This window comes from Mustela nivalis, assembly GCF_964662115.1.
Source record: "Mustela nivalis genome assembly, chromosome: 16".
Lineage (NCBI taxonomy): Eukaryota > Metazoa > Chordata > Mammalia > Carnivora > Mustelidae > Mustela > Mustela nivalis.
In genome coordinates, this window is record NC_139035.1 from 62932299 (window position 1) to 62958867 (window position 26569).

The following is a 26569-nucleotide window of genomic DNA, read 5'->3' on the forward strand; positions in this document are numbered from 1 at the left end:
CCCCAGCAAGTGGAAAAGTATGTATTCAGGTCCCCAGCAGGTTGTCAACAGAGTAGGTGATCAAACTTTTGTAGTTTTACCAATATTTTCAGTGAGAAATGAGATCCTGGTGTAATCTTGATTACTTTCATGAATCAAGTTGAGCATAACTTCATATGATTATGAGCCATCTGAAATAACGATTCTTCATATTTCTGATAAGAAGTTCAAAAGTCTGTCATTGACCAGCTGAAGAACAGAGAGACCTCTGCATGGGGAAGATGAGGACCATGTAAGACGGCCTACTTGTGAAAAGAGCCACAGCATACAAGCCAAGAATACCAGCTCCCAGTCAGAAAAGTTTTTAAAAAGATACCTGTTATTGTAACAACCAAAACCATAAGGCAGTGCAAATCAATCTGATGAAAGGTGGAGAAGAAATTATAAAATTTTATTAAAAGACACTCATGAAGATCTAAATAGATATGCCATATACATGAAGTGGAAGACTGACAATCATAAGGGTGTCAGCTACCACCGAAATCATTCTAGAAGTTCAATTTAATTCTGATTAAAATAAGGATGTGTATATCAGTTTCCCCTGTACTGATTGGTTTTAAGTAAGCTCTACACCCAAAGCAGGGCTTGAACTCACAACCCTGAGATCAAGAGTCACACGCTCTACCAAATGAGCCAGCCGGCCACCCCTGGCTTGTCATTTTGGCTTGAGATTTTTGAAGAATCTCAAAAATCTAATTCTAAGATTTTTAGGAAAGAGCAAAGTCCCACAAATCATGAAGACCATAAGGTTGGGAATCCTCCTACTGAATGAGAAGACTTATAATGAAGCAATAATAATTAAAATAGAGGTTCTAAAGGAATGACAGACAAAGAGACCAAGAGAACAGAGCAGTAAAGCCTTGAAACAAACCTCCACATCTTGCAGACACTTGATATAGGACAGCAGTGACGCAGCGAAAGGAGTGAAGAGACAGGCTAAGATGGTGCCAGGACAACTGGTTATCTACATAGAAGAAAAAATAAAATTAGACTCCTATTTCTAGCCATGCATAAAAATAAATTCCAGAGCTAAATGGGAAAGGCAAATCTTATAAAACCCAAGATATAGAATAGCACCATTAGGATCTCAGAGTACGGAGAAGTTCTTAAAAGGCAATGTAAGCATAAATGAAAAGATCAGTGCATTTTATATTAAAATCTGGATCTTTTATACCACAAAAGATAGGACAATGACAGTGAAGAGACAAGCCAGAGTGGAGGAAGACCGCAGTAATGCACATAACGAAGCTCAGGCTTCAGATAAGTCTTTGACAAGTCAACCAGGCAAACACTAAAGACTCCATTGAAAAATAAACAAGAGAGAGGAACAAACAATTCACACAAGAAAGAAAAAAATGGCAAAACAGGAAGAACCGATGCTCACTAGTAATGAGGGAAATGTAAATTCTGATACTTCACATTCAGTGTATCTAGCCAAAAAAGAAAAGAAAGCTAAGAAAGCCAAGTGTGAGCATGAGTGTGAAGCAAAGCAACAAGTACACACTGCTTGTCAGTTTACCTCCCTCCAGCGATCTTACAATATTTAATAAAGCAGTTAACTGTGTGATCTTGGATAAATCACTAAATGGAGCCAAGCCTGAGCTTCAACCTGTAGAGTCAAAAGAAAGGCAGAGACGGCCTGAAGATGTCCAAGAATCCGCCACATGTCCATAGCCACCTCTGGCCAGGTTGTGAACAGGCCCAGGACATGCATGCAGTCTCAAACCAGACGCTTGGTGGATATTTATTAAACCATCCATCAACAAGACTGTGTTTATGGTTAGCCTTAAGCATGATTAGGGACTGGTTCTCTAACTCTGTTTTATGGGTTTTGTGGGCTCCACAGTAAAAATAAATCAAGCAGGGCTTGACCAAATCCAATCCAGCACACACTGCCAACATTTAAATGAGACCTAAAGTCTACAAAGCAAGCAGAGACCACCCACCGCCCCCCCAACCCAGCCACTGTCCCAGTGGGAGATTAGTGCTAATGGAATCATGTGCATCGGGAAGAAGGATCAAGGGAACCAACCCATGATTGTGATACCATCAGGGCTACCCTATCAGAGAGCTAAGTCCACTTTCAGGGTGAGGCAAGAGTATGCTAATGCCTTCTCCTACCCCAAGGGGTAACAGTCAGCCCCGTCCCACCCACCGGCCGAGAGCTGAGCTACATACTCTGACGAGAGCACAAGTCCCTCTTCTGATACACACATGGACATAACAAACTTTGAGGAAGGCTGTAGACCAACATGTTACACATACTGAATTCTCAGCTCCAGAAGAACTAGAATGCCAAAAGGAACTTAAGAGTCCATCTTCCCCAGGGTGCCAGGTGGCTCAGCAGATTAAGTACCCAACTCTTGATTTCAGCTCAGGTCGTGATCTCAGGAGTCATGGGATCAAGTCTCACATCAGGCTCCACGCTCAGTGGGGAGCCTGCCTCAGAGTCTCTCTCCCTCGCCCTCTGCCTCTCCCCTGGGCATGCTCTCTCATACTTGGCTCTTTAAAATAATAACAAAAAAATAACAAAAAAAATTTTTATGTTATTGCCCTAAGACCTACCACTGTACCTGGCTTGCCATAGAACTCAAGAAGTACTTGCCCACTGCAATAACAAAATTATCTTCCATGATCCTCTAGTCTAAGCACATTCCCACGTGTTCTCTTGCTGGGGGAGCCGGGGGCAGGGGAACATTTTTCCAGAGCCAGCTTGGAGAGACAGCATGCAATATGGCAGGGGCTCTGGAGTCCCAGTCCTGCTGGAAACAGCCTTTCACCAGCCAAGGGATGAAGGACACTTGGAGGCTAAGACCTAATTTTCCTATCTGTAGGTAGAAATAACGGTCTCAGAGGACCTGCATATCAAACACAGTAATTCAAGTGTCTGAGAAACTGCAGGAGCAAGCTGACTACGTGAGGAAGGAGGCAGAAAAGCAGGTTCACTTAGAGGGCCCAGTCTGCGGAGTGTGCGACTCTTGATCTTGGGGTTGTAGGTTTGAACCCTGCCCTGGGTGTAGAGATTACTTAAAAATAAAATCTTTTCAGGGGCATCTGGGTGGCTCAGTGGGTTAAAGCCTCTGCCTTTGGCTCAGGTCATGATCCCAGGGTCCTGGGATTGAGCCCCGCATCGGGCTCTCTGCTCAACAGGGAACCTGCTTCCTCCTCTCTCTCTCTCTGCCTGCCTCTCTGCCTACTTGTGATCTGTCTGTCAAACAAATAAATAAATGAATTTTTTAAAAAATTAATAAAATCTTTCCCAAAAAAACAAGGAAAAAGCAGCTGCCAAGCACCTGCCTCGTCAAGGAGCCATGTCTCTCTGATGGCAAAACACTTTTGCTGTGGTTTTATCTACTGTCACTGTCACAGGAAGGTGGTGGTGAGAGCCTGCGCCTGGGAGTATAGAAGGGGATTAGTATTCAAATCCTCTCAACCATTTCATCCAGGAAGGCGTGCCACCCTGCACCTCCTGAGGATCTGGGAATTATTAATGCTCAATAATGCATGGAATTCGAGTAATCTTTTTCACATACTACTTTCATTTTTCCAGGTTCACTCAATGCATGTAATACATATGGAACCCAAACTGGGTACACAAATATGAATTACTGCCTCCGTGGCCAGAGAAGCAAGACGACCATTAAGGAGAGAATACGAGAAGATGAATAAATGGCAATCCACTAAATCATCAGTTGTAAACAATTGTGCAATGGATAGCACAGACTCTCAGAGAAACACTTCCTTTTCTTGGAAATGTCAACAAACACCAGATTTATCACTGCTGGAGTGAAAAGTTCAGTGGGACGAGGTCGGGCCTTCAGGTTCTGCTCTTGATCCTGCCATGGGAGAGCAGAGACACCGTGGATGACATCCTCTGTTCCACTCCCCAATCATCCCACACAAACCCCCAATTATGTGTGCCTCTATTTTAAGAAAATCCACTAACTGAAACACTGAACTTCTTAAAACAAGAGAGTGAATACCCTTCAATTTACTCTACAAAAGCCCTCTTCAACTTGACAATAGTCTGTTTACCCTTTACACAGCAGGGAGCCGGGGGTCTGGATATGGCACACAGGAGCCCCAGATGGCGGCAGAGCCAACCCTACCCTTCCTTGGATCAACAGCCTGGACCTTGTCCCTTTCATCTCTTTGTACTCCAGGCCCCCCCACCTATAAGAGACCAGAGCTGAACTCTCACAGCTGAAATCTCAGCAGATCCCCGAGGTCCCCTCCAACTCCAAGAGTCTGATTCTGTTGGACTCTTCCCATTCCTTCTGCAGACCATCCCCCTTTCCTAATGAAGTCACATCCCAATTACCTAATGTCCACATACTGGTTGACAGATCAATTAGAGCAAACAGCCAGAATGCAGCCAGACGGCACGTGGTGCTCCCCGTGTTCCCGGCTGTGCAGTGCCCGCTCTCGGGGGTGTGGGAGGAAGGAACTGGTGTTCTTTCTTCCCTTAACTGCTCATCAATATGTTGCTCAAGTGCAACCACACGTAAGCAGAATTTATTCGCTCCATGTCTTATGTTCTCAAATATTTACACCTTTTGCTGATTCATGGGGAGGAAAACAACTTTTAAACTCTCAGTCAGCAGTTTTCCCAATCATAGGGGAAATAAAAAGATGGAACGCCAATTCTGGGAAAATGGCAGCAATGAAACCACATAATCATTGGGCCCTCAGCAATCCTTAAAAACAGGGCAACTAAGTAACAAAATTAAAAACTTATGGACAACATAAAAAAAAAAAAAGTGGTGACAAGGTAGCCCCATAATCCCCAAAATACATGTGGATGGGTACAAATCAGCAGCCAGCATAGTATTGGTGTCTGTGTGGGAAAAAACAAAGGGAAGCAATGGGCCCGTGAGGATGGAGAGAAGAGAACCCCAAAAGGGCCAACAGGTACTCACTGAAGACCACAATAGGAAAAGTGGAGAACCACATTTGTTGTGCAGGGCCCACAACGAGATCCAAAGGGTGAGGGCAGCTCCAGCCTCCATGAACTCTCAACGGACTTACCAGGACAGGATCCCACAGAGAGGAGAAACCACCCACAGCAGAATCAAAATTGGGTGGGGCAGCCAACAGGGACAAAGGAAAGAAAAGCTTCCAAAAAAAGTGGGAGCGGGAAACAGAACCATGTTATCCTAATCTAACTGAAAACAGAAGAACTATGGAGTCAAAAATCCTCCTGAACCTCACATCCTTTTAAAAATTCAGGAAAGCAAGTTCACATAAAAATTAAAGAAAATATCAGGGTCAACTCCATAGGCAGCTCTAGAAGAAAATGAATAAGGACCAAACAAAATAGCTCTAGAGATGTGGAACAATGAAAACATGCCAGAGAGACATTCGAAAAATGTTAAAATGTAACATCGTTTCAAAATGAGCTAAAATTATTTTAAAAAGTAAATTATGCAAGACATGAAAACATAAGTTAGAATTATGAAAATTCAGAAGTGACTAAATTCAAGAATCAGAAATTTTAAAAATAATCATTTTAGAAACAAAAACTAAACTATAAGGAAGAAAAAATTAGACCTAACAAAACTCCTGAAAAGTCAGGAATGTGTTCAGATGAAAAATATACATCGAAGGGACTTGAACATGACAAATAGTGAAGATGGACAAAGAAGAACCAACATAGGGTTAAGAGGGGTCCTTGCAAACAAAATCAAAGCAGGGAAATAGAACTCTAAGAACAGTAACTCAAACTACCCCCCATATATATATGTATTGAAAACCTCACAGAGAACATATTATGTACCTGAGAACACAGACTCAGAATAAAGACACACTCTAAGAAAACTGTAAGACATAACTAGACCTAGAAATACTGTTCCATGAGTCCTTCTTCAGGATCCCAGAGAATGAACTTCGAATAATTAAAATGACAAGACACAAGGATAGAAGTATTTGAAGTATATAGTCATTAAGGAATAAGGCTAAGTGGGCATTAAAAGGGAGCGATGACAATGTGTTAAGGCCATGTGACTGTATCAGTCTCCTACAGCTGCTGTGACAAATTATCACACATTTGGTGACTTGGGATAACAGCAGCTTATTCTGTTACAGTTCTGGAGGCCAGGAGTCCAAAATCTTTTTCCCTGACCAAAATCATGGTGTTGGCAGGCTACCCTCTCTCCAAGGGGTTTAGGGGATAGTCCATTCCTTTCTCGTCCAGCTTCTGGTGGCCACATCACCACATTTCTGCCTCCAAGATCACTTGGTTCTTTTCCTTTTCTGGAAGTGATTGGTTTTTGCCCCCTCCTTATAAGGGCATGTATGGTGGCTTTTAGAACCCACCTGGATCATCTCCCTTCTCAAGATCCTTCATCACAAATGCAGTCTTTGCCATATAAAGTAACAAGTGCAGGTACTAGAGATCAGGACATGGACACTATAAGGGGCCATATGTTACTCAGAGCACTGCAAGGAGCTAGGACAGCCACTCTTTTGAATGGCAGAGTATAGGGGTGGCCTGGCAAACAAGGCTTTTGAATGTGTTCAGCATCATAATTGATGCCGGCGTTAGTATCTACTATTTGGAGACAGCAGCCTGGGTATTATGGGATAGACCAAAAGAGTAATTACAGGATATTGAATTCTATCATTCCCTATGTACTTGAAAACTAGAATTCAGTGTGATAGCACAGATGAAATAGAGGTTAAGTAGAAACCTCATAGTCTAGGGCACCTGGGTGGGGGAACTCAGTTGGTTAAACACCTGATTCTCCATTTTAGCTCAGGTCATCATCTCAGGGTTCTGGGATTAAGCCCCAGGTCGAGCTCCACATAGAGTCTGCTCATCTCTCTCCCTCTGCTGCTCCTCACCCTGCTCACACATCCTCACTCTCAAATAAAATCTTTTTAAAAAATTAAAAGAAAAAAAAAGAAACCTCAGTCTTGAGTTGTAGTTGAGTTGGAAATAGGACTATGAACTCATAAGTACATTTATATCTGTCACATTCATTCTTGAGCTCTCCTTGTATGTATTTTCCCATGCTGGTTTTTATTTAGAAATAAAACTCAGCATCAGGGTGCCCAGGTGGCTCAGTTGGTTAAGTGGTTGCCTTTGGCTCAGGTCATGATCCTGGGGTCCTGGGATTGAGCCCCGCATTGGGCGCTCTGCTCTGTGGGGAGCCTGCTTCTCCCTCTCCCTGCTGATCCCCCTGCTTGCGCTTGCTCTGTGTCAAATAAAGGCATTACAAAAATAAATAAAAATTAAAAATAAATAAAAATCATCATCTCAGGTGCCCATACAGTGGTCCTGAAAAAATCATCTTGCATTAAAAGCTACCAGAAATGGCGGAATCCAGTCTGAGGCAGAAAAAAAATTGGAGGAGCCGAAGAGAGGAGAAGGGGAAGGAGAACAGCGAGAAAGCAGGGAAGACAGAGAGAAAATCTCCCAGGCCCAAAAGAGAGGCCAGCTACCAGGGAGTGTGCATTCACCAACGCAAAGAAAGATGTATCACAGGACGGGGAGGGAGATGTGGATCAGCCCCAGCAGGTTCCACACAACACATCGAGGCGATCATCGGCAGCGCCCAGCCATGCTTCAGCTACAGGCTCTCCCCTCCTGGCTTCTCGGAGGGGACCATCACCGTCGCGTGGATGACCCTCCCACCCTCTTGGCCAGCTGCCATCAAACCTGCCAGCCACCTTCTGATGGAGACCTACGCACCTGGGCCCCCATGCTCTTACCTGCGGGGAGGCAAGTGCTGCGTTCGCACCCGCAAGCATATCCAGTCCCTCGTTCAGTTATGCCTCTCCGTGGAAAGCCACAGAAAGGTATTCTGTCCCGATCAGCTGGTCCGTCTGAATTACCGGGGCCTGCCTGCACGCACATTAGTCTCCTGGCTGCGCGAGCAATTGCCTGGGAGCTTTTAAATTACAGGGATAGAAAGGCCCCAGCCCAGGTAGAGGAAAGGAGAGTCCCTAGGCGACAGAGGCATCTCTGTTTTGTAAGTTCTCGTGGGATCCAAAGGCACAGCTGGGTTTGCAAAGCTCCATTGACATATGAAGGGGGCAAGAAGGCTGCCCTCAGGACCAAGGCCTGGCAGGCCCGAGAGCTGGCAGACGCACAGAGTCCCCCGCCCCCCTGAATTTCTACAAAATCCAAGACCAAGCTCAATCTTTTGTTTTTTCCCCCTCCTTTGCCTTTCTGCAGAACATGACCCTGTAGTGTTCTACTGTTTTCAAAACTTCTCTTTTGGCTGCAATAGGGTAAAATGGACAACTGAGACTTCAAAGGCTCCCCCCCAACCCCGAGAGGAGAAAAAGGTGTAAATATTTGAGAACATAAGACACGGAGCAAATAAATTCTGCCTGCATGTGGTTACTTCAGCAACACACAGATGAAGACCCGGGGCAGGAGCACCAGATCCGCCACCCACGCCCCCGAGAGTGGGCACGCCGCAGCTGGGAACACGGGCAGCACCACATGCCGTCTGGCTGCATTCTGGCTGTTTGCTCTAATTGATCTGTCAACCAGTATGTGGACATCAGGTAACTGGGATGCGACATCATCAAGAAAGGGGGATGGTCTGCAGAAGGAATGGGAAGAGTCCAACAGAATCAGACTCTTGGACTTGGAGGGGACCTCGGGGATCTGCTGAGATTTCAGCTGTGAGAGTTCCGCTCTGGTGTCTTACAGGTTGGGGCTGGGGGGGTTGAAGTAGAAAGAGGGGAAAGGGACAAGGACCTTTCCAAGGAAAGGAAAGGGACAAGGACCAGGCTGTTGATCCAAGCAAGGGTAGGGTTGGTTCTGCCACCATCCGGGACTCCTATGCTATATCCAGGTCTCCCCAGCCCCGGCCACCCCGGGTAAGGAGGAAACGCTGGTGAAGACATGACCAGCAGGGAGCAAGGAGGGGCATCCCTTCCATGTGGCAGAGCCAGGGCAGCGAGCCCTCCCCCACAGAAGACGGGGGTCCGCAGCCTCTCACGTGTAGTTCACCTGTAGTTCAGACATCTTAATAAGCTACTGCTGGGAAAAGGAAATCATCACCAGAAGGCATAAGTGCCATGAAGCGCCTGACGTCTAAGGACCCGAGGGGAGCAGCCTCACCTGACACACCAAACCCACACCCCTGCTGCATTCCGCTCACATCTCCATGTGTTTACTGAGCAGCTACTGCTGAAAACCCAGAAGCTCAACCCCTTCATGTAGGGCCCAGGTTACGTACACAAAGAACAGGTTATAAGCCAAATGGTGCTTAGCAATTCGAGGAAGACCACCTCCCAAAGTCGGGAGACCAGTGGGAAACCAGCCTTTGAGGTGGGAAGCCCCGTAAGAGGAGGATGGAGCAGACAAACCCATCTGAAAGGGGCAACGAGGAAGCCAGCTTCCGGCTGCGGGCTGGATCACCTTCAGTCAAGGAAAAGGAGCCTCTGACCATAGAAATCTGCACCGTCTTGCCAAGGGAAAGGCTGAGAGGGCAAAGTCCAACACCCCACGCTCTCCACAAAAACCATTTTGAGAAATACGTCCAACACAACTCAGACAACAAGCGGGCTGGTCAAAGCAGAATCCCCGAGGCAAGAGTGAAGCCAGGGATCCCACTCCAGACAAAGGCACCAGGGAAACGTGGGGAGGAGTGAAGCTATGCGTGCTTAGTGACGTCGGCCTGGTTCGCTTGTTCATGCAAGGTCAGTGGTGCACCTGTTATGCGTCCATAGTGCATCAGACATGGTGTTCCCTCTGGGACCCCACTGGCCAGCAGTTACCACAGAGGGGGACGGTGGGGTTGGGGGGGGCACTGTACGAGACAGAAGTGGTTGGGATACAGGCAGGGAACATTAGCCAAAGGCCTAGGGACACCCCGGAAGTTGCTGTCTGATGCCTCTAACAACATTATTAGCCTCAGGAACCCATTACAGATCTGTCAACAGTGACCTCTAGAATCGCCACCTGAAGTTCTCGTGTTTCAGCAACCTCCACTTCAAGAAGAGACTGGGAGGGAGAAGGGGTCGTCATAATCCCAGCTTGCGGAGAAGGCCAGCGAGCCAGACCTTCCAAGCAGCCCACTCAGCCTTTTCCACCTTTCACGAGGGGCTCCCACAGACACAGTCTCGTGCTCATCGTGCGGCTGAACGGACAGGAAACTGCCGCATGTCAGAAGCCTCAATGTGCTTCCCCAGCTCTTAGGGAGTGAGAGACGTCAGGACTGCTCAAGAAAGGCAGAGAATTCCACACGGGACATCAGGACTTGGCACAGCCAAGGGTCCAGCCCCGGCCAACAGCTTCGGGCCAGACAGCGAGAGGAGGCAAGTGAAACCACCTTTCAAGTTCGTGCAGTTCAGACTTTAGAGGATCCTCTAATGGAGGTGGCTTAAAGCTTTGTCACACGAGTCCCAATGATCCAATCCAGTTTCCTAGGAAGCACAGAGTATTTAACTCTACATCTTTTCTGACTCTCCTCCCCAATACAGCCTGGCCCTAGTCTGTCTTTGTAACTTCTCTGACCTCTCCCCCTTCATTTCCATGTCCCCCACCATTGGTCACACTGGTTGGGGCCCTACACGTGGGTTTTTAGCACTGGTCCTCTGTTGGCTTTATTTTTACAAACAGCTCTTCTCTCTCTCCTGATCCCAAGACACTGTGTGTGCGCATTCATACACACACGCATGTAGGTCACCCCTAGAAACATTTTTTGTTCCCTACTGTGTACAAGCCACATCTCTCAAGCCTGGTATTTTTAAGATTTTATTTATTTATTTATTTATTTGTCAGAGAGAGAGAGGGCAAAAGCAGGCAGAGTGTCAGGCAGAGGCAGAAGCAAGCTCCCCACTGAGCAAGGAGCCTGATGCAGGACTCGATTCCAGAACCCTGGCATCATGACCTGAGCCGAAGGCAGACATTTAACCGACTGAGTCACCCAGGTATCCCTCAAGCCTGGTATTTAAAAGCTTCCTGGGGTATGGGTCCTCCTACCTCACACATTTCTTCATATCTGTGGTTTTCTTACTCTTAAAAAAAAGGACTAAAACCTACATATACACCCTCGTCTCCCCCACTCCCACCACAGCGCACCTTTCCCTTCTCCTTCACTTCCCTAAAAGCTGCCCATTCCCGTCATTATTCATACACACGAAACTGAAAGGTGCTGCACCTCTCGCAACTTCCAGAAGGAAACAGGGGCCCTGGTTCCAGCCGCAAACAGCTCTCACCAGTCTATTACTACCCCCTACAATACACACATACACACACACACACGTGCAACCCACTCTTTGCACAACTACTACAGTGACACTCTTACACTCAAGAATCCTCATTTCATGCTCTTTCAGGACCCCTTGCAAAGTCACAGACCAAGCCACTAACCACAGCCTTGGAACACCATCCTGGGACTGGGGAAGAAGATGGACAGATAAGCCCTCTCCCAGCCTAGCAGTACCCACAGCTTGTGAAGAGAGCTCAGTAGAACATCCACTGGAAAACGCAAGGCCTTGTTTTAGCAAATTCGAGATCCAGTGTTGCCTAGATTTGGGGATAGAGTGACCTTGGACAAGTCACTTAATACGGAGCCTCCTAAACCACCATGATAAGAGAGAAAATACCATCTCTCACGCAGTGTACTTACAAGGATTGAATGAGAAAGGGCGTAAGGTACCTCGGAGAACAGCCAGCACACGGTATGTGCTCCTACCCACGCCTACCACTGTGCCCATCTTTCCACATATCCATATCTCCCCAGCTAGCAGGACGGCCCTCCGGTCACCGTCCAGTCTTCTGGCTCTCTGACCCCAACACCAAGCACTGTGCCCCCAGTACAGAAGCACGATAAATACGTCCTATAGGACTGGATCTATTTCTACACCTGCAGTTGGGAACATGTATTCTGGGAACACAAGTTAGCTTCAGAACGGGCCACATGGAGGGAAGCCATAAATCTATGGAAGGAAAGGGACTATCAGGGTCTTAAGGACTTAGGAGAGGTTACACAAAGATTCATAAAGACCAGCCCTTGGGGAAGAGACCGGGGCCTCTGGTCATTCCACCAGAACTGCCTCGGCTGGCTCCAGCTGCTGACCCCGAGATTCTCAATTATGGGTCCTGATTTGATTACGATCACCTGGGGGAGCTTTACCGACGTACAGAGGACAAGGTTCTAGTTTCGGGTGTACCCATCGCTTCAACAAGTCCACTTGTTACTCGGTGCTCACCAGGACAAGCGTCGTCATCGTCCGATAACCCTGCGATGTTATTACAAGATCATCGACCAAGCTCCCTCTGCTGCACTGCTCGTCTCGGACTTACTCTGTAACTGCTAGTTTGGACCTTCGTCTCCCATCACCTCTTCCACGAACCCCTCTAATCCTCCCACTGACAAGCACTGAGAACTCCAACTAGGACATAGAAAAGAAGCAGAAGAGGACTCAAAGGTGGAAAGAAGGCCAACCGGCCAGGAACCTCCGCACCCAAGGCACAACATGGTAGTAGGGTTCCCTGGGTTTTCTTTCGGCCTCATGTATCCCAGACTGGTTGCTGGAAAAATCAGAAACCCAGGAAAGCCAACAGACGGACAATTTTAAAAATCCTGGGACGCCTGGCTGGCTCAGTCCCCAAAACAAGCAACTCTTGATCTCCTGGTTGTGAGTTCGAGTCCCACGTTGGCTGTAGAGATTCCTAAAAAAAATTAAAAAATTTTTAAAAGTCCCAAGATGAGGGGCAACCTGGGTAGCTCAGTGTGTTAAGCCTCTACCTTCGGCTCAGGTCATGATCCCAGGGTCCTGGGATTGAGCCCCACATGGGGCTCTCTGCTCAGCAGGGAGCCTGTTTCCCCCTCTCTCCCTGCCTGCCTCTCTGCCTACTTGTGATCTCTATCAAATAAATAAATAAAATCCTTAAAAAAAAAAAAAAATGTCCCAAGATGAGCCTGCTTTCTCCAGCTTAAAGGACCAGGACAGGGGCAGCTCCACATGACAGAGTTTTAGACAATGACAGCCCTACTCTAGCCCAGCGTCACAGAAGAAAACCGTGCCCCCACCTGTTGGTTCAAGAAACCTGCTTTTTGGGGCAATTGGGTGGCTCAGTGGGTGAAGCATCTGCCTTAGGCTCAGGTCATGATCTCAGCATCCTAGGACTAAGCCCCACAGTGGACTCCCTGCTCAGCAGGGAGCCTGCTTCTCCCTCTCCCGCTCCCCCTACTTGTGTTCTCTCTCTCTCTCTCTCAAATAAAATTTTTTTAAAAAAAGAAACCTGACATCTGCCTTCATCAGGCTGGAAGGAGATGCTTCACCCTTTCCTTCTTCCCAGGGCTATCGGGGAAGGCTGAAGGGAAGCAGGGCCACCAAGATAACATGGTCTCCCCGTCCCCCTCCCCACTGGGGTCAGAGGAGACCTACCAGAGAGTTCAGAACTTTCACCACTACCCAGCGGTTAAACAGGCAGAGGGTCAGCAGAGACCCCACGAGTACCACCAGTGAGGCACACCCGCCCGGCTCCGGCGTGGTCTCAGCGGAGGCCAATAAAGACTCTAGACTTCCATCCCCACCTGACGGTGATGAGACAGCACTCCCCTCCCCTGCCACGGGCAGAAGCATCTTGCTGAAACAGAAGATTTAATTAAGACTCAGAAGCTCCTAATACCCAAAACGTCCAGGTTTCAATCAAAAATCATTCATCACTCCAGGAACCAAGAAAATCTCGACATGAATGAGAGAAGACAACAACAGATGCCAACACCAAGAGGAGGATATATTAGAATTATCTGACCAAAATGTTAAAGCAGGCTTCATTTAAGTATGTGCTTGGGAAAAAAACAGCCTCAGCAAAGAAAGAGAAGACTTGAAAACAGCAACTTCCAGGAGGCACCCCCTACTAACTGAATTCGAATCACCGAGAACAGCCCACCATCAGAACGTGTTTTCTTAAGTCCCGGATGAGCACCAGGTGTGAGAACCAGTGCTCCAGCTTCATCAGATTAGGGTGTCTGTCAGCATCACCTGGAAGACGTATGCGATCACGACAGATCAGGCCCTAATGCTCCTTCAACAAGCCCAGGCCTCTGTATTTTGATTGATTTCCAGATGATTCTGAGAGACGTCAAAGTTTGAGAACAGCTGCTTTCGCTAATGGAAGGCATCTGCGGGAGATTCTCCTCGTGGAAGGACGCTGCAGAATTCTTGACCTGAAGGAGGAAAGAGTTGCATTTCAGTAACCTTGAGTCCAGGGGTCAAGTTTCAATCCTACTTTGGGGATGGGTGCCCAGGATACGACGCGTTCAAGCGGCGCTGCCAAATTCAAGAAAAGAAAATCCACACACGTGGCGGGCCAGCCCAGCCCAGGTACAGGTCACGTGGGATTATGTGGAAAGAGCGTGGGAGTGAGACGTCATGCTACCTGTCACTCGGCCCCTGGGAGACATTAATCTTCCTCTTGGCAGAAAAAGAAAACGCTTCCACATGAGCGCCTCTGCCTGTCCAGAGAGGCCAACACAGAAACGGAAGCGTCCGCCGTCAAGCCCGAACGAAAGGGCACCACGGAGGAGCCTCTCTGTGGTGGGCTGTGGGCTGAGAGCTCCAACCCAGAGCGACAGGGGCTCCGCGGCGGGAGGCGGCCCGCATTCCCTCTCTCCTGGAGGTGCCTCCGGGCCTAGAGGACGGGTCCTCAGGAGCCCAGAAAGGCCGAGAAGGGCCGTGGAGGCGGCCGGGAGGAAGAGGGGTGGTGAGGGGAAGTGCACAGCCAGAGCCCAGCAAACTCTTCAGGAAGGAGGGGCCTCCCGAGCTCCTCTCCGCCCAGCCGCTGGCCCGCTCACGGGTGCCGCACGCCCGTGTCTAGACAGCAGCAACATGGCGCACCAGAGGGGTCTTTGCGAGTGGCCTGTTGCCCGCTGGCACATAGCAGACCGGTCCCCGGGTCCCAGGCAAGACCCCGGTGGGAGGTGCGAGACCACCCCCTCTAACAGACCATTTGCCCATTCGATCCAGCCTAAAGAGATGTGCCTCGGTTTCCTCACCTGCGAAATGGGAACAGCACCCCCCCCCACGGGGCCACTGTAAAGATTAAACCAGTCAACATACGTAAAACGCTAAGAACAAAGCATAAAATATGGAACTTGATAGACATTAGCTCTTAAAGATCGGCAGTGATGATGCCTGAGCCCAGATGCCTGGCTTTGGCTGGGGGGACCCACCCATTACCAAGCTCCGTCTCCCTATGCCTCGGCTTCCCCATCTGTAAAACGGGAAATAAGAGAACCTTCACTTCCGCGGCTGCTGGGAAGACGAATCACTTCAGAGAATATGAACAGGGCCTGGAACACAGTAAGTGCTTTTAAAATGACCGTGATTATGATGTTGGCTTTCTATGATGTGGACAGCGTGAGGCAGACACGTGGTGCTTCCGCTGGGCTCTAGAGGAGCTTACGGCCTAGATTGGGAGGCCAGAGATGCACACACCCGACCAGCAGGGAACAGCAGCACTGAACCCAGGACCTGGGACAATTTGCAAGCATGAGTCTCCCTCTCCACAGTTCAGAATGTTCTGGGTGTAGGAGAGTTCCAGGTCTCATTCAGCTCTCAAGGCTGGTCAGGTGAACAGTCCTCCCGGGAACATGGTAGCTTCCAGAATAAATGGGAGAGAGCCCACAGCCCTCCACCTGCACAGATGACCATCAGGGAAGACTCACGAGCCCCCATCAAGTGCTGCAGAAAACCGACAAGAAAACCGCTGGGCTCACACTGGGGGTTGGGGGGGGCAAGGGGTCCAAAGTGTTGGGGCGCTCTGGATGTGAAACCTGCTGGAAGTGCCCCTGTAAGTAACTTCTAAAACCAGCTGCTCCGGGGCTTACAAAGAAACATGATGCTGAATCAAAAAAATTGAAAAGGAAAATGTAAGCATCACGAGATATTAATTAATCCCATGATGCCAGATTCCTTCAGCTTAGATTACCTCTGCTTAAAGAAATATTTATCCAAGACATTCAGAGAAAGACAGTGAAGACAGACAGCATCCCGCACGCCAGGAGATTCTGTGATTTTTAATCCTAATGAGGATTAAAGGCTGAAACACATGTGATGGGGGCATGCACCAGAAGCAAGTTAACCCTTTTTTTTTTTTAATTCCCTCCCAAGGAGGCTGACAGCTATTTTAAGCCCCCAAAGCAGCCACGCTGTCTGAGTTGCAACTTTGGGAATCCAAGTGGTCCTGTAGCTACAGCTTTAAACGGGCGTGCGGCGTGGATACACTACCAGGCCTCTGACTTGCCAAAGAATGAATCTAAGGCTGCAGATTACAACCACGCACAGATGCAACCTATGGTGCAATTTGTAGGACAAAATAATAATAATAATAATAACAACAACAACAGCCCAGCCTGGGCCAGGCTCTGCATGAGGCGTTCCATGTGCAACCCATTTATCCCAGGAGGTAGGGTTACGTGTACCCTCTTTTTACAGACCAGGGTACCATGGGACAGATGTTGAGTAACTCACAGAAGGTCACACAGCAAGAGAGGGACAGGGCCAGGATTTGGACCCAAGCACAGTCTGGGTCCTGAATTCATGCTATACTATATTGTCTACCAAATCCATGTCCTTAAAGTAGCAAGTTAAAGGAAACAAAACAATGAATGGGGTAGGGGATACCAATTCATTAATGAGAACACAACAGGCTGAAAATGTTTGGGGGTTTTTTCTTTTTACTAATAAATGACAATTATCTCCTCCTGAAACTGGCCAGATGTTCTGTAATCAAAGATTCTAATTCCATGGCACATCCATCATGGGGATTCCATTTAATTCAGGAAAAATGCTTACTCGGCACTTCCTCTGGAAGGAAGAGGCATGGGGCGGGCTGCGCGGAGGGTGTGCGTCCTGGGAAGCCAGGAGACTGCAAGTCACAGACACAGAGCAAGAGACCAGGTCAGGAGGGGATGGAAGCTGGCGGAGGCCTATCCAGTCCTTGGGCTCACGTCCGCACCCTCCTGGCAGTCCTCACAGGGAGCATCTCAGAAATTATGTTCATTTACTGCAAATACACATTCTCTATGCAAAGCACTGCACTCAGCACTGCAGAAGGCATGGGAGTGGGGGGACTCAAAGTGACAAGGCCCCTGATGATGGCACGGGGAGAAAAAATCAGAGCTGCTTAACTGCACAGTGGGGTCTGGTTAGTCCCCTCAACACAGAGGAGGGACAGGTCACATCTGCCCCAGCAAGGGGCGCTAGGCTAGATCTGTGTGGGACGTGACATGGGAGCCAAGGGAATAGGGTATGCTCTGACCAGCTCGGAGTATGGGGTGAGAAGGGGAATTGTTCAAAAACAGCCCTGAATATCATGCTAAGAATTTTGGATCTAATATAGTAGGCTTGGAGACTCTCTGTGTTTTTGAGTAGGAGGACAACATAATTATATTGCAGGAAAATTACCAGAGCAAAAGTTTATAGGATCAAGTGGAGGCCTCCAGAAAGTTATTCAAACAGTCTGGGAAGAGGCGGTTAGCGTCTGAACCAGCCAGAGGTGGGAAAGGATGGAACAGGCAGGGTGCATGGGCGGAGATCATCGAGAAGATTCAAGAACGTAGCAACTGACTTGATATGGGGATTCACAGAGAGAAGAGCCTGGCCACAATGGGGATCCGGTGGCCAGCCGATGAGTCAGCTGTTAAACCAAAGGGTCCAGGCAGTGCTCCAAAATGTCAGGCCTCAGTGCCCAAGAGCATGGTGGGGTCACTAAGAGAGGCCCCAAGTCAGAGAGATTTGCCAGCTTATCCACGTTCCTTGGGGCAGAGACGGTCAGCGGAAGCAGCAAACAGAGATCTGCGGGCTGGAGTAGAGTTAGAGGTCCAGGAGCCAACCTGCCTAGCAGCGAGGAGGGCATGCAAACAAGCCCTCCCAGGAGAGGTCCAAGGGAGGAGAGAGAACAGCCAGCAAGGAGGAGGAGGGCAAGTTCGAGGGACAGGCAGAGCACAGCCACCTGCGAGCCTGCTCGGAGGGCAGACTAAGGCATTCCGAGGAGGAGGACAGGCTGCACAGCAAGAAAATCAGCAAGGAACAAGGACAGAAAAGGGAAACAGTACAACAGCTCCTATATGTGGAGCCAGGACAGAAGTCAGCACACCTCCAGGAGCTGGAGAGACCCTGGGAAACTGCAGAGACTAGACTGCTCTCTCCTGGGAATGAGCTGCGCAAGGGAGGGAGGGACACTTGTTAAAGAGATGCAGAGAAGTGAGTCCTCATGTAGGGAAGGGCACAGCGCATTCCTGGGCAGAGACAAGTGACCAACTGGGGAGGAAGGTGGGCCCAGGGAAAGGTGGGGAGTGCCAGTGCAGAGGAGATTGAACAAGAACTCTGCAGAGGACGGAGGGCAGAGGGATCTCAAAAAAAGGAAGCAGGACAAGGAGAAAATATATAATTGGACTTCATCACAATGAAAAACATCTGTGTTTCAAAGGGCAGCATCAAGAAGGTAAAAAGACTACCCACAGGATAGGGAGAAATGTGCTCACATCTATATAAAGGACTTGAATACAGAATAAGGAACTTTTACAGCTCAAGAACTTTTTAAAAAAGACAATCCAAGGGGCGCCTAAGTGGCTCAGTGGGTTAAGCCTCTGCCTTTGGCTCAGATCATGATCCCAGGGTCCTGGGATTGAGGCCCGTATTGGGCTCTCTGCTCAGCGGGGAGCCTGCTTCCCCCTCTCCCTACCTCTCTGCCTACTTGTGATCTCTTTCTCTGTGTAAAATAAATGAATAAAATCCTTAAAAAAAAAAAAAAGACAATCCAAAAATGGGTCAAGGATCTGAATAGACATTTCTCCGAAGAGGACATATAAATGGCCAATAAACACATGAGAATATGTTCTGTATCGTTATTCATCAGAGAAATGCAAATCAAAACCACAATGAGACAGCATTTTCACACCCACCAGACTGGCTAGACTCAAAAAGCCAGCCGATAGTAAGTGCCGATGAGGAAACTTACTTACTTACTTACATGGGAAACCCAAACCCCGCTGGTGCGAATGGGGCAACCACACTAGAAACAGCCCCTACCGGTTCCACAAAGAGTGAAACCCAGTTACTAGGAGACCAGGCAATTCCATTCCTCCTTATCTACCCACAAGAAATGAAAACGGACATCCCCACCAAAACAAGGACACTCGTGTTTATAGAAAAAGTCTTCATAGAAGCTAAAGAAGGAATCTCAGCAGCCATCGGTGGATGAATGGATAAACAAAATGTGGTAGGCCCACATAGTGGTGTATGATTTGGCCATTAAAAGAAATGAAGCACTCACCCGGGCTTCAATACGGACTGAAAACATGCTAAGCTAACGATGTCACCCGCAGGGCGCCTGGCTGGCTCAGTCCACTAAGCGTCCGACTCTTGGTTCCAGCTCAGGTCGTGATCTCAGGATGGTGAGATCGAGCCCCTCGCCGGGCTCCACACTCAGCAAGGAGTCTGCTTAGAGATTCTCTCCCTCTGTTCCTTTCCACCCCGTGTGTGTGGGTGCACTCTCTCTCAATTAAATAAATCTTAAAAAAAAAAAAAAAAAAGATACCACTCATACGCACACGCACACACACGCACACAAAAACATACTATATGATTTCACAGATATGAAATGTCAAGAATAGGCAAATCTAGAGACAGAAAGTAGTTGAATGATTGCTTAGGCCTGGGATGGATGGGAGGGTAGGGGATGCTAAATTGAGAGTATGGAGGTTTCTTTTTGAGGTGATGAGAATATCCCAAAACCGACTATGGTGATGGTTGCATGTATCTGTGAATATACTAAAACCCCCTAATTGTGCATTTCACGTTAGTGAACTGTACGGTATGTGACTTATGCCTCAATAAAACTCTCAGAATGTTGCAGGGAAAGGAAGCTCATTTTCCAAAAAGAGGAAGGAAAGCAGCAGACACCAAGTTTGCAATGTTGGGTAGCAAAGTGGAAGGAGCAGAAAGGGTCATGGGCATGGCCCCAGGCAGCCCTGGGAAGCAGGACAAAGATGGCAAGTTCACCAGGGAGCTCAAGGCCTCAAGGCGACGAGGGTGTGAGGAGGCGGATAATTATAGTCAAAGAAAGCGTTCTGAAAGTTCAAGTTCTTGGAAGTAGCAGCATTATGAGTAAGCGATAATAAACGGTGAGTCTGATTAGGGTCTTAGACATAATGACTGGCAAAGGTCAACATTACATGTGGCTGAATGATCTGCACATTGAAGGGACCCGGACATTTTGCGCCAAGGAGACAAGACTGAAAGCCATCAATTCACAAAATGTATGGCTAGGTAGAAACAGACCCGCCCACCAGATCCCCAAACATCCGCTGGGGAGGAACACAGTGGGGCACCTGCACGAGTAAAAATAGCCATCATCTCAGAGCAGCGCTGCATCTCTGAAACTGACTGCCCCCCAAAAGTGGTCCAGCATAAGATAACAATGGGAGGGGCGCCTGGCTGGATCCGTCAGTAGAGCACTCGACTCTTGATCTTGGGGTCGTGACTTCAAAGCCCATGTTGGGGGCAGAGCTTACTTAATTAAAAATAAAAAAAGATTACAATGAGTTTGAAAGCATCTGGACATATACGTGAGAAGGTGAAATGAAACTCTGCTTCAGTGGCAGTGTCGGTATATACAGCAGGCCCTCCATTTGAACCCCTACTGGTCCAGAAGATAAGACCTTGGAGGCAAAACTCCCACACCCAGGATATTGTGGAGTCGGGGTGAGAGCCCTTCACCACGCTACGCGCTCAAGCATGAGTCAGAGCACCCCATTTATGGTGAGCCAATAATGTAATGTCCTAATCTGGAAGGCCTCGCCGCAGCATGCTCAAGAGGCATCCACAGGCAGCCTGCCGTCCAGGGTTTCTGGAATCTCTAAAATCCAAATCACAGAAGCTTCCATTTAGCAAGGAGGGAAATATGTCCAGACAGCAGAGTTCAGATTTGACCAGGAGCTCCCAACTGCAAAATCACTCCACAATAGGACAATATCTTTACTTTCAGACTTTCTACAGCGGGTACTTTCTTCCACTTGACAAATATGTTCTTACTGCTGGCTATGTATGCCCCTGATGCTGGGGCAGGGGTTCCACACAGAGGCAGGAGACAACATCCTCAAAGAACACGCACATCTCTGCAGACAGTGTATGCAGAGGGGCACAAAATCTCGTAGCCAACCATGACCCAAAGACAGCTTCAGCAATCTCTCCCACCCCGTGTGCACCCATACAATGTGGCCTTAATGCTCACCCCTCAGGAATGAAGTCCACCTCTCCTCCCCTTGATTTTGAGCCAGCCTATGGCCTGATTTAACCAACAGAATAAAAAAATGACCCCGTTAACTTTTGACGACAGGACTTCAAGGCTCTGCCTTCGTTGCTTGGAACACTCCCTCCCCAAACCCAGCTGCCATATAAAGGGCCATCATGCTATGAGGACATCCAAGCGACCCCCTGGAGCGAACCACCCCTGGGAGAACCGGCCATGTGAGAGAGGCCTTCAAGGACCTTCCAACCCGGCCCAGCCACAGCTAAATGAAGCCAAATGACTGAGCCTATCAACAACAACACGTGCAACAGAAGAACAGCCCAGCCAAGCCCCGCCTGAATTCCTGGCACACAAAAACAGATGCTGCTTAAAGCCACTTCGTGTTTGGGTAATCGGTTAAGCAACAAGAGATTCCTGAAACTGACTTGAAGCCTGGATCTCATCTTATCTAGTGAGGTGAGCCTGGATCATCGACTTCCCCTGCACTGCAGTTTCCTCGGCTATAAAACAGGGGGTTGTGTCCTAGGTAAGCTGAGGTGCTTTCTGGTTGTAACAGTCTGCGCCAGACTCATGGTCTCCAGGAAGGGTTGAGGCGATGAGCCCTGGGTATACAGACTGGGCATCAGGAGGAGGAACCGGAACCAGAAGACAACGGCCCTGGGGCAGCAGCAGCTCCATGGCTCGTAGTAAGTTCTCACTAAATATCAGCTAGAATCAGATGGTAGGAGCAGTTCTGTGATGCTAGATGAGTTAATCCCTCTGACCCCCAATTTTTTTCATCGGAGAAACAGAGAGGACATGAATGCTTCTGTTTCTACCTGAAGAAAAGGCTTTGTATGGGAAAGTCCCATGTGAATTAAAAAAAAAAAAAAACACCTACAAAATGCATAAATACCAAAGCCATGCCCAGTCCCCTCCTCACCCAGCACGGGGAGACAGTCGGTCAGTGGCACTGGCTACCAGGAAGACACATGGGGACAGAGGGAGAGGCAGGGACAGAGCAGCCACATAAGCCATCAGGCCGAGTGAGATTTTACCACCCACCTCCCAGCAGGGATCAGTGGGCTAGGCACCCATGCTGCCCACGGAGGGCAGGTAATTAGGAGCAGCGCCCAACCAAAGGGGATATGTGCAAACAGCCCGACACTAAAAGTTTACGGAATTTCCTACATCAGAGTCCAAGAGGCCAGCAACCTGAGAATGCCCCGCCAGGGAGCCATGAATCAGACCACCGCCCAGCAGAGTGGACACTCCATAAAAATGACTAAGTAAGCAGGCGATCTGGGAGTCTGAAGGAGTCAACGCTCCCAGCAGTTGAAATGCTGGCTTTGCCATCCACAGCTGTGTGCACTACAGCAGGCAACAACCCCCCAGCCTATACCGTCATTTATAAGACATGAGGAGACCCGCCTCCAGGGAAGCAGTGAGAATCACATGAAACCACGCATGAAAAACATCTGAGATTAAGTGCATGATGTTTTTTGTTTTCTTTCTTTCTTTTTTTTTTTTTTTCTTCGAGAGAGAGAGATGGGGGAGAAGGAAAGAGCATCTTAAGCAGGCTCCTCAACCAGCCCCATCGGGGCTCAATCTGTCGACCCTGAGATCATGACCTGAGCCGAAATCAAGAGTCCGACGCGTAACCCACTGAGCCACCCAGGTGCCCTCATGATGTTGTTTCTCAGTGCGCCGACCGTCTGACTCCCAGACACCCTTCCACCCCAGCCGTACCCTTTCAATCCCTGCAGAGGCCTGAAGACGAGTGGCATCCATCCACACAGCCCCTCCATCCAGTGTTGATTCTGAAAAACTGCCAGCGCTTGGGACAGAAAAGACCTGGGCTCATTTTCCAAGGGGATCTGACAAGGCCCCGAGATTACATTTACATTTCCCAGCCCGTGCTTTTTTCCAAAACGAATGTGGTGCAGATTTAACCCTGACATCCCAAGGAGCGTGAAGGTCCACAGACCCTGCTCTGGTGGAAGGTGGAAACCAGCCCGAGGAGGCTGGGTTTTTTTCTGGGACAGAAAATCGGATTCCACCGCTACTCAGGTTCCGGCTGATGCAGTTTGAACGTCCTGGTGTCCAGCATCGATTACAAAGGGCTGGGAGTTAGGACCAGTCCTCAGTCAGCCCTGTGCTTTCTCCTCTACCTTGCCGTTCTCAGGACAGAACCCCTTGGTCAGCTGTGTCTCAGGTCTGCATTAGGAACAGCCTGGACCAGCTGTGGCTCCCCATCCTCTAATCAAGCACCACTGTGTGTGAACCTGGGGAAGTCACTAGAGGAACTACATCATGCCCCAGACATTTGCTTAGAAAAGAAATTCCATGTAGGGAAGGTGAAGGTAAGATCCAGCAAGTTGGAGGCAAGCCTCAAGCCCAATATTTCTCAAAATCTGGTCCCAGCCACTTGCATTAAATCACTACAATCCCCCTTAAAGGTACCCAGTCCCAGGCTCCCCCCAGATGAGTGAAATTAGAATTGGGGGTGGCAAGAATCGGACTTTTCAATAGGATTTTTATGCCTGTCGCGTTTTGACACCTCGTCGGGACCAAAGGCAGAGACTGTGCAAAAAAGAATTAAAAAGGGTTTAAAACACTTTAATTCTTGATCCCCCTTCCTGCCCTCATTCTTGTGAAACAGAGCACTGGTGAACCAAACAAGACAAAGCCAATTCCCCAGTTTACGGATATCCAAGAAAACTGAATTATAGGCACAATGAAAAGCCATGCTGTAAAGTGACAAAGGCTCACCAGAGCAACAGGCCTGGACAAAAATTAACCCAAACATCCCATCTTAGACCAACCAGATCTATTCTGAGAGAAACAAGATAAGATCTTGGCTACAGCCCCACTCTGGTCCCAGCCATACCCACTAACTCCGCTCTGCATTCCTCCACAGGGTCTGAGTGGGATGGAGGCAGGGGTGTCCTAGGTCAAGCAAATGTGGTTGGGGGAAGGTAATGGGGTGGTGGGGGGAGTAAGATTCATCACTTCACACATCCCCATGAGAAGGAGAAAGATCTGAAGGTAACTGACTGCATTGGGCACGTGTCAGACACTCAAAAAATGTTTCACAAACTGAAGGAAATAGCCACCTGACGGAATCACCCTTGCCTGAGATAACAACCTGCATCTTCCAAGCCAGGAAGGAAAAAAGGGAACGGAGAGTAAAACAGTCTCCACATCTAAAGTAGTGTCTTTTTTCAAAACCAGCAAGAACCTAAAAAACAACCTCCTGGCAGGGGCAATACCTTCTGTCACTTATCAGCGACAGGCACGCTGCAGGTGCTGAGAAACTCTGAGTCTTTGGGGTCAGGCGGCACGAAGGAAGAGCAGAAGCACTTTCCGCAAGCGATGGGCAGCGGGAGCCCAGCTGCGATCGCAGGAACCAGAACGCCTCCCTCCGGGAAGGGCATCCCAGGGGGCCAGCCTTACCGCGCACCTCCGGGTCCAGTCCCGAGGCTTGCGCCCCGCCCCCTCCCCAAGGACCGACCCGGGGCTCTGGCCTTGGCGCTGCAAATTCCAGTCATCCCCGCTAAATTCTTCAACAGCGGGTCCCCACTAGCTGCTGAAACTTAACATTACGCCACAAAACTAGCAAATGGGCAGCTTTCACCCCTCCCCCTTCAATGACTGGCGCCTGCAAAGAAGTCCTGGCAAATCAGGCATTTAAGAAGTGACTGACACCTGGACCCGGTTACCTGAAATCTAGAACAAAAACAAACACAGAAACACCCCTGTAATATTTTCCTCGATCAGGAAGTAGGCATCCCCCCATTTAAAAAAGCAAAAGCAAAAACAAAAACAAAACCTTCCTGAAAGCACCTCTCCCGCGGGATCCCAGCAGGTAAATAACACCAGAGCTTCCCCAAAGCGATTCTAAAGAATCAGGGGTCCAGGCTGCGCTCCCTCGCTGGCTTCTCCTGCTCGGAAGCAGGGATCGGGAAGTCGGGCAGTCCCGGGAGGTGAGGATGGGGGCGTCCGCAGGTGGGAGGAGGGGGCGCAGCAAAACCGCCCAAACTTCCCAGCCGCTCTGAAGCAGTTCTGGGCAGGAGCCCGCGGAATTCAGTCCCGACCAGGGGCGTCCCCTCCCTCACAGAAAGGCCCCCGACATCAGCCTGGCCCGCCAGCCCCCCGTCCGCTCGGACGTGCCCCCAGGCGGCTATTGCCCCCCCTCGGGGGCCCCTCACCTTGGCCTCGAAGCAGATGCCGTGCTGGAAGGCGTCCTCGTTGTGCAAGGGGATCCGCAGGTCGTGCCCATCGTCCACAAGGTTGTACTTGGTTTTGCTGGGCATGGTGGTGACCCGCGGTGGACCGGCTCCTCCAGAGGCGGCGGCGGGAAGGGGCTGGCCAGACCCGGGAGGGGTGAGGAGGGGAGGGGAGGGGAGGGGAGGGGCGCGCGGCGGCCGCGGGAGCCGGGACCCGAGCGGCGCCGAGGGCCGGACGGCAGCGGGCTGCGCGGCTGCGGGCGGCGCTGTGGCCGCACGATTCCTGCGGGCGAGGAGGGCGGCGGCGGCGGCGGCGGGAGCGGGCGGCGCCGGGCCGGGGGAAGGGAGCGGTGGGCGCGCGGCCCGAAGCGGGACCCGGCGCGGCGGCTGCCCGGGACGAGGAAGAAAAGGCGGCGGCGGCGGCGGCAGCAGCGGCGGCGGCGGCGGCAGCAGCAGCGGCGGCGGCGGAGCGGGGCGCCTGTCACGGAGACGCCGGATCGGCCGCCCGGGAGCTGCTCCTCCTGCGGGGCGGGGCCTGGGCCGGCTCCTCCCACGGGCGCCCAGGCCCCGCCCCTCGCCCGTACTGGCCCCGCCCCGCGACGCCCGCCTGCAGAGCAGGTGAAAGTCCCCGGGAGCGCCGGACCCGCGCTGCCAGGCAGGCGAGCCCTGCGGCGCGGCCCGCGACCTGCACCGTGCTCCCGGGCGCCCGGGCTCAGCCCTGCTTCTGTTTTTATGATCACGTTCGGAGCCGGGTGCCGAGGGTCAGCCGCCGCAGCAGCGCCTTGGATGTTTTGTTTTTGCTGTGGGGGGGAGGGGCGGTGTTTATTGTCCGGTGTTTATGTTCTCCCGGGAAGGCCCAGCTCCTGGCCCAAATACATCCAAATCAGTAATTCTGAGAGTTCCTTTTCCCTGGAGAATCAAGATTGTACCCAGTGGGGGCCCATCACAGCCGCTTTTTCTTCGGAACGTTTTGTTGGAGCGGTGATTTGTGCCTTGTGTAATGGGACCTGGGGGGTGCCTTTTGGAATGGTGTTAATATTAAAAAGCCATCAGCCTGTGGAAATGGAGGAGGCCAAAAAAGGAATACTAA

The 26569-nt window shown here is 49.8% G+C and overlaps 1 protein-coding gene across 4 annotated transcripts in view; it reads right to left on the bottom strand.

Moving 5' to 3' along the window:
* LOC309850364 (carboxyl-terminal PDZ ligand of neuronal nitric oxide synthase protein-like) overlaps positions 1 to 26030 on the bottom strand; it is a 264278-nt gene extending 238248 nt beyond the window's left edge. For 2 of the 4 annotated variants that reach the window (XM_082704194.1, XM_082704193.1), the window contains exons 1-2: positions 25462 to 26030; positions 911 to 1003 (exon numbers count right to left, since the gene is read on the bottom strand). In XM_082704194.1, the coding sequence (XP_082560320.1) occupies positions 911 to 1003; positions 25462 to 25566 (198 nt within the window). In that variant the 5' untranslated portion in view covers positions 25567 to 26030. The remainder of the gene's footprint in view (positions 1 to 910; positions 1004 to 25461) is intronic. The other 2 variants (XM_082704195.1, XM_082704196.1) reach the window with 2 other exon arrangements.
* Between the last annotated feature and the right edge of the window lie 539 nt (positions 26031 to 26569).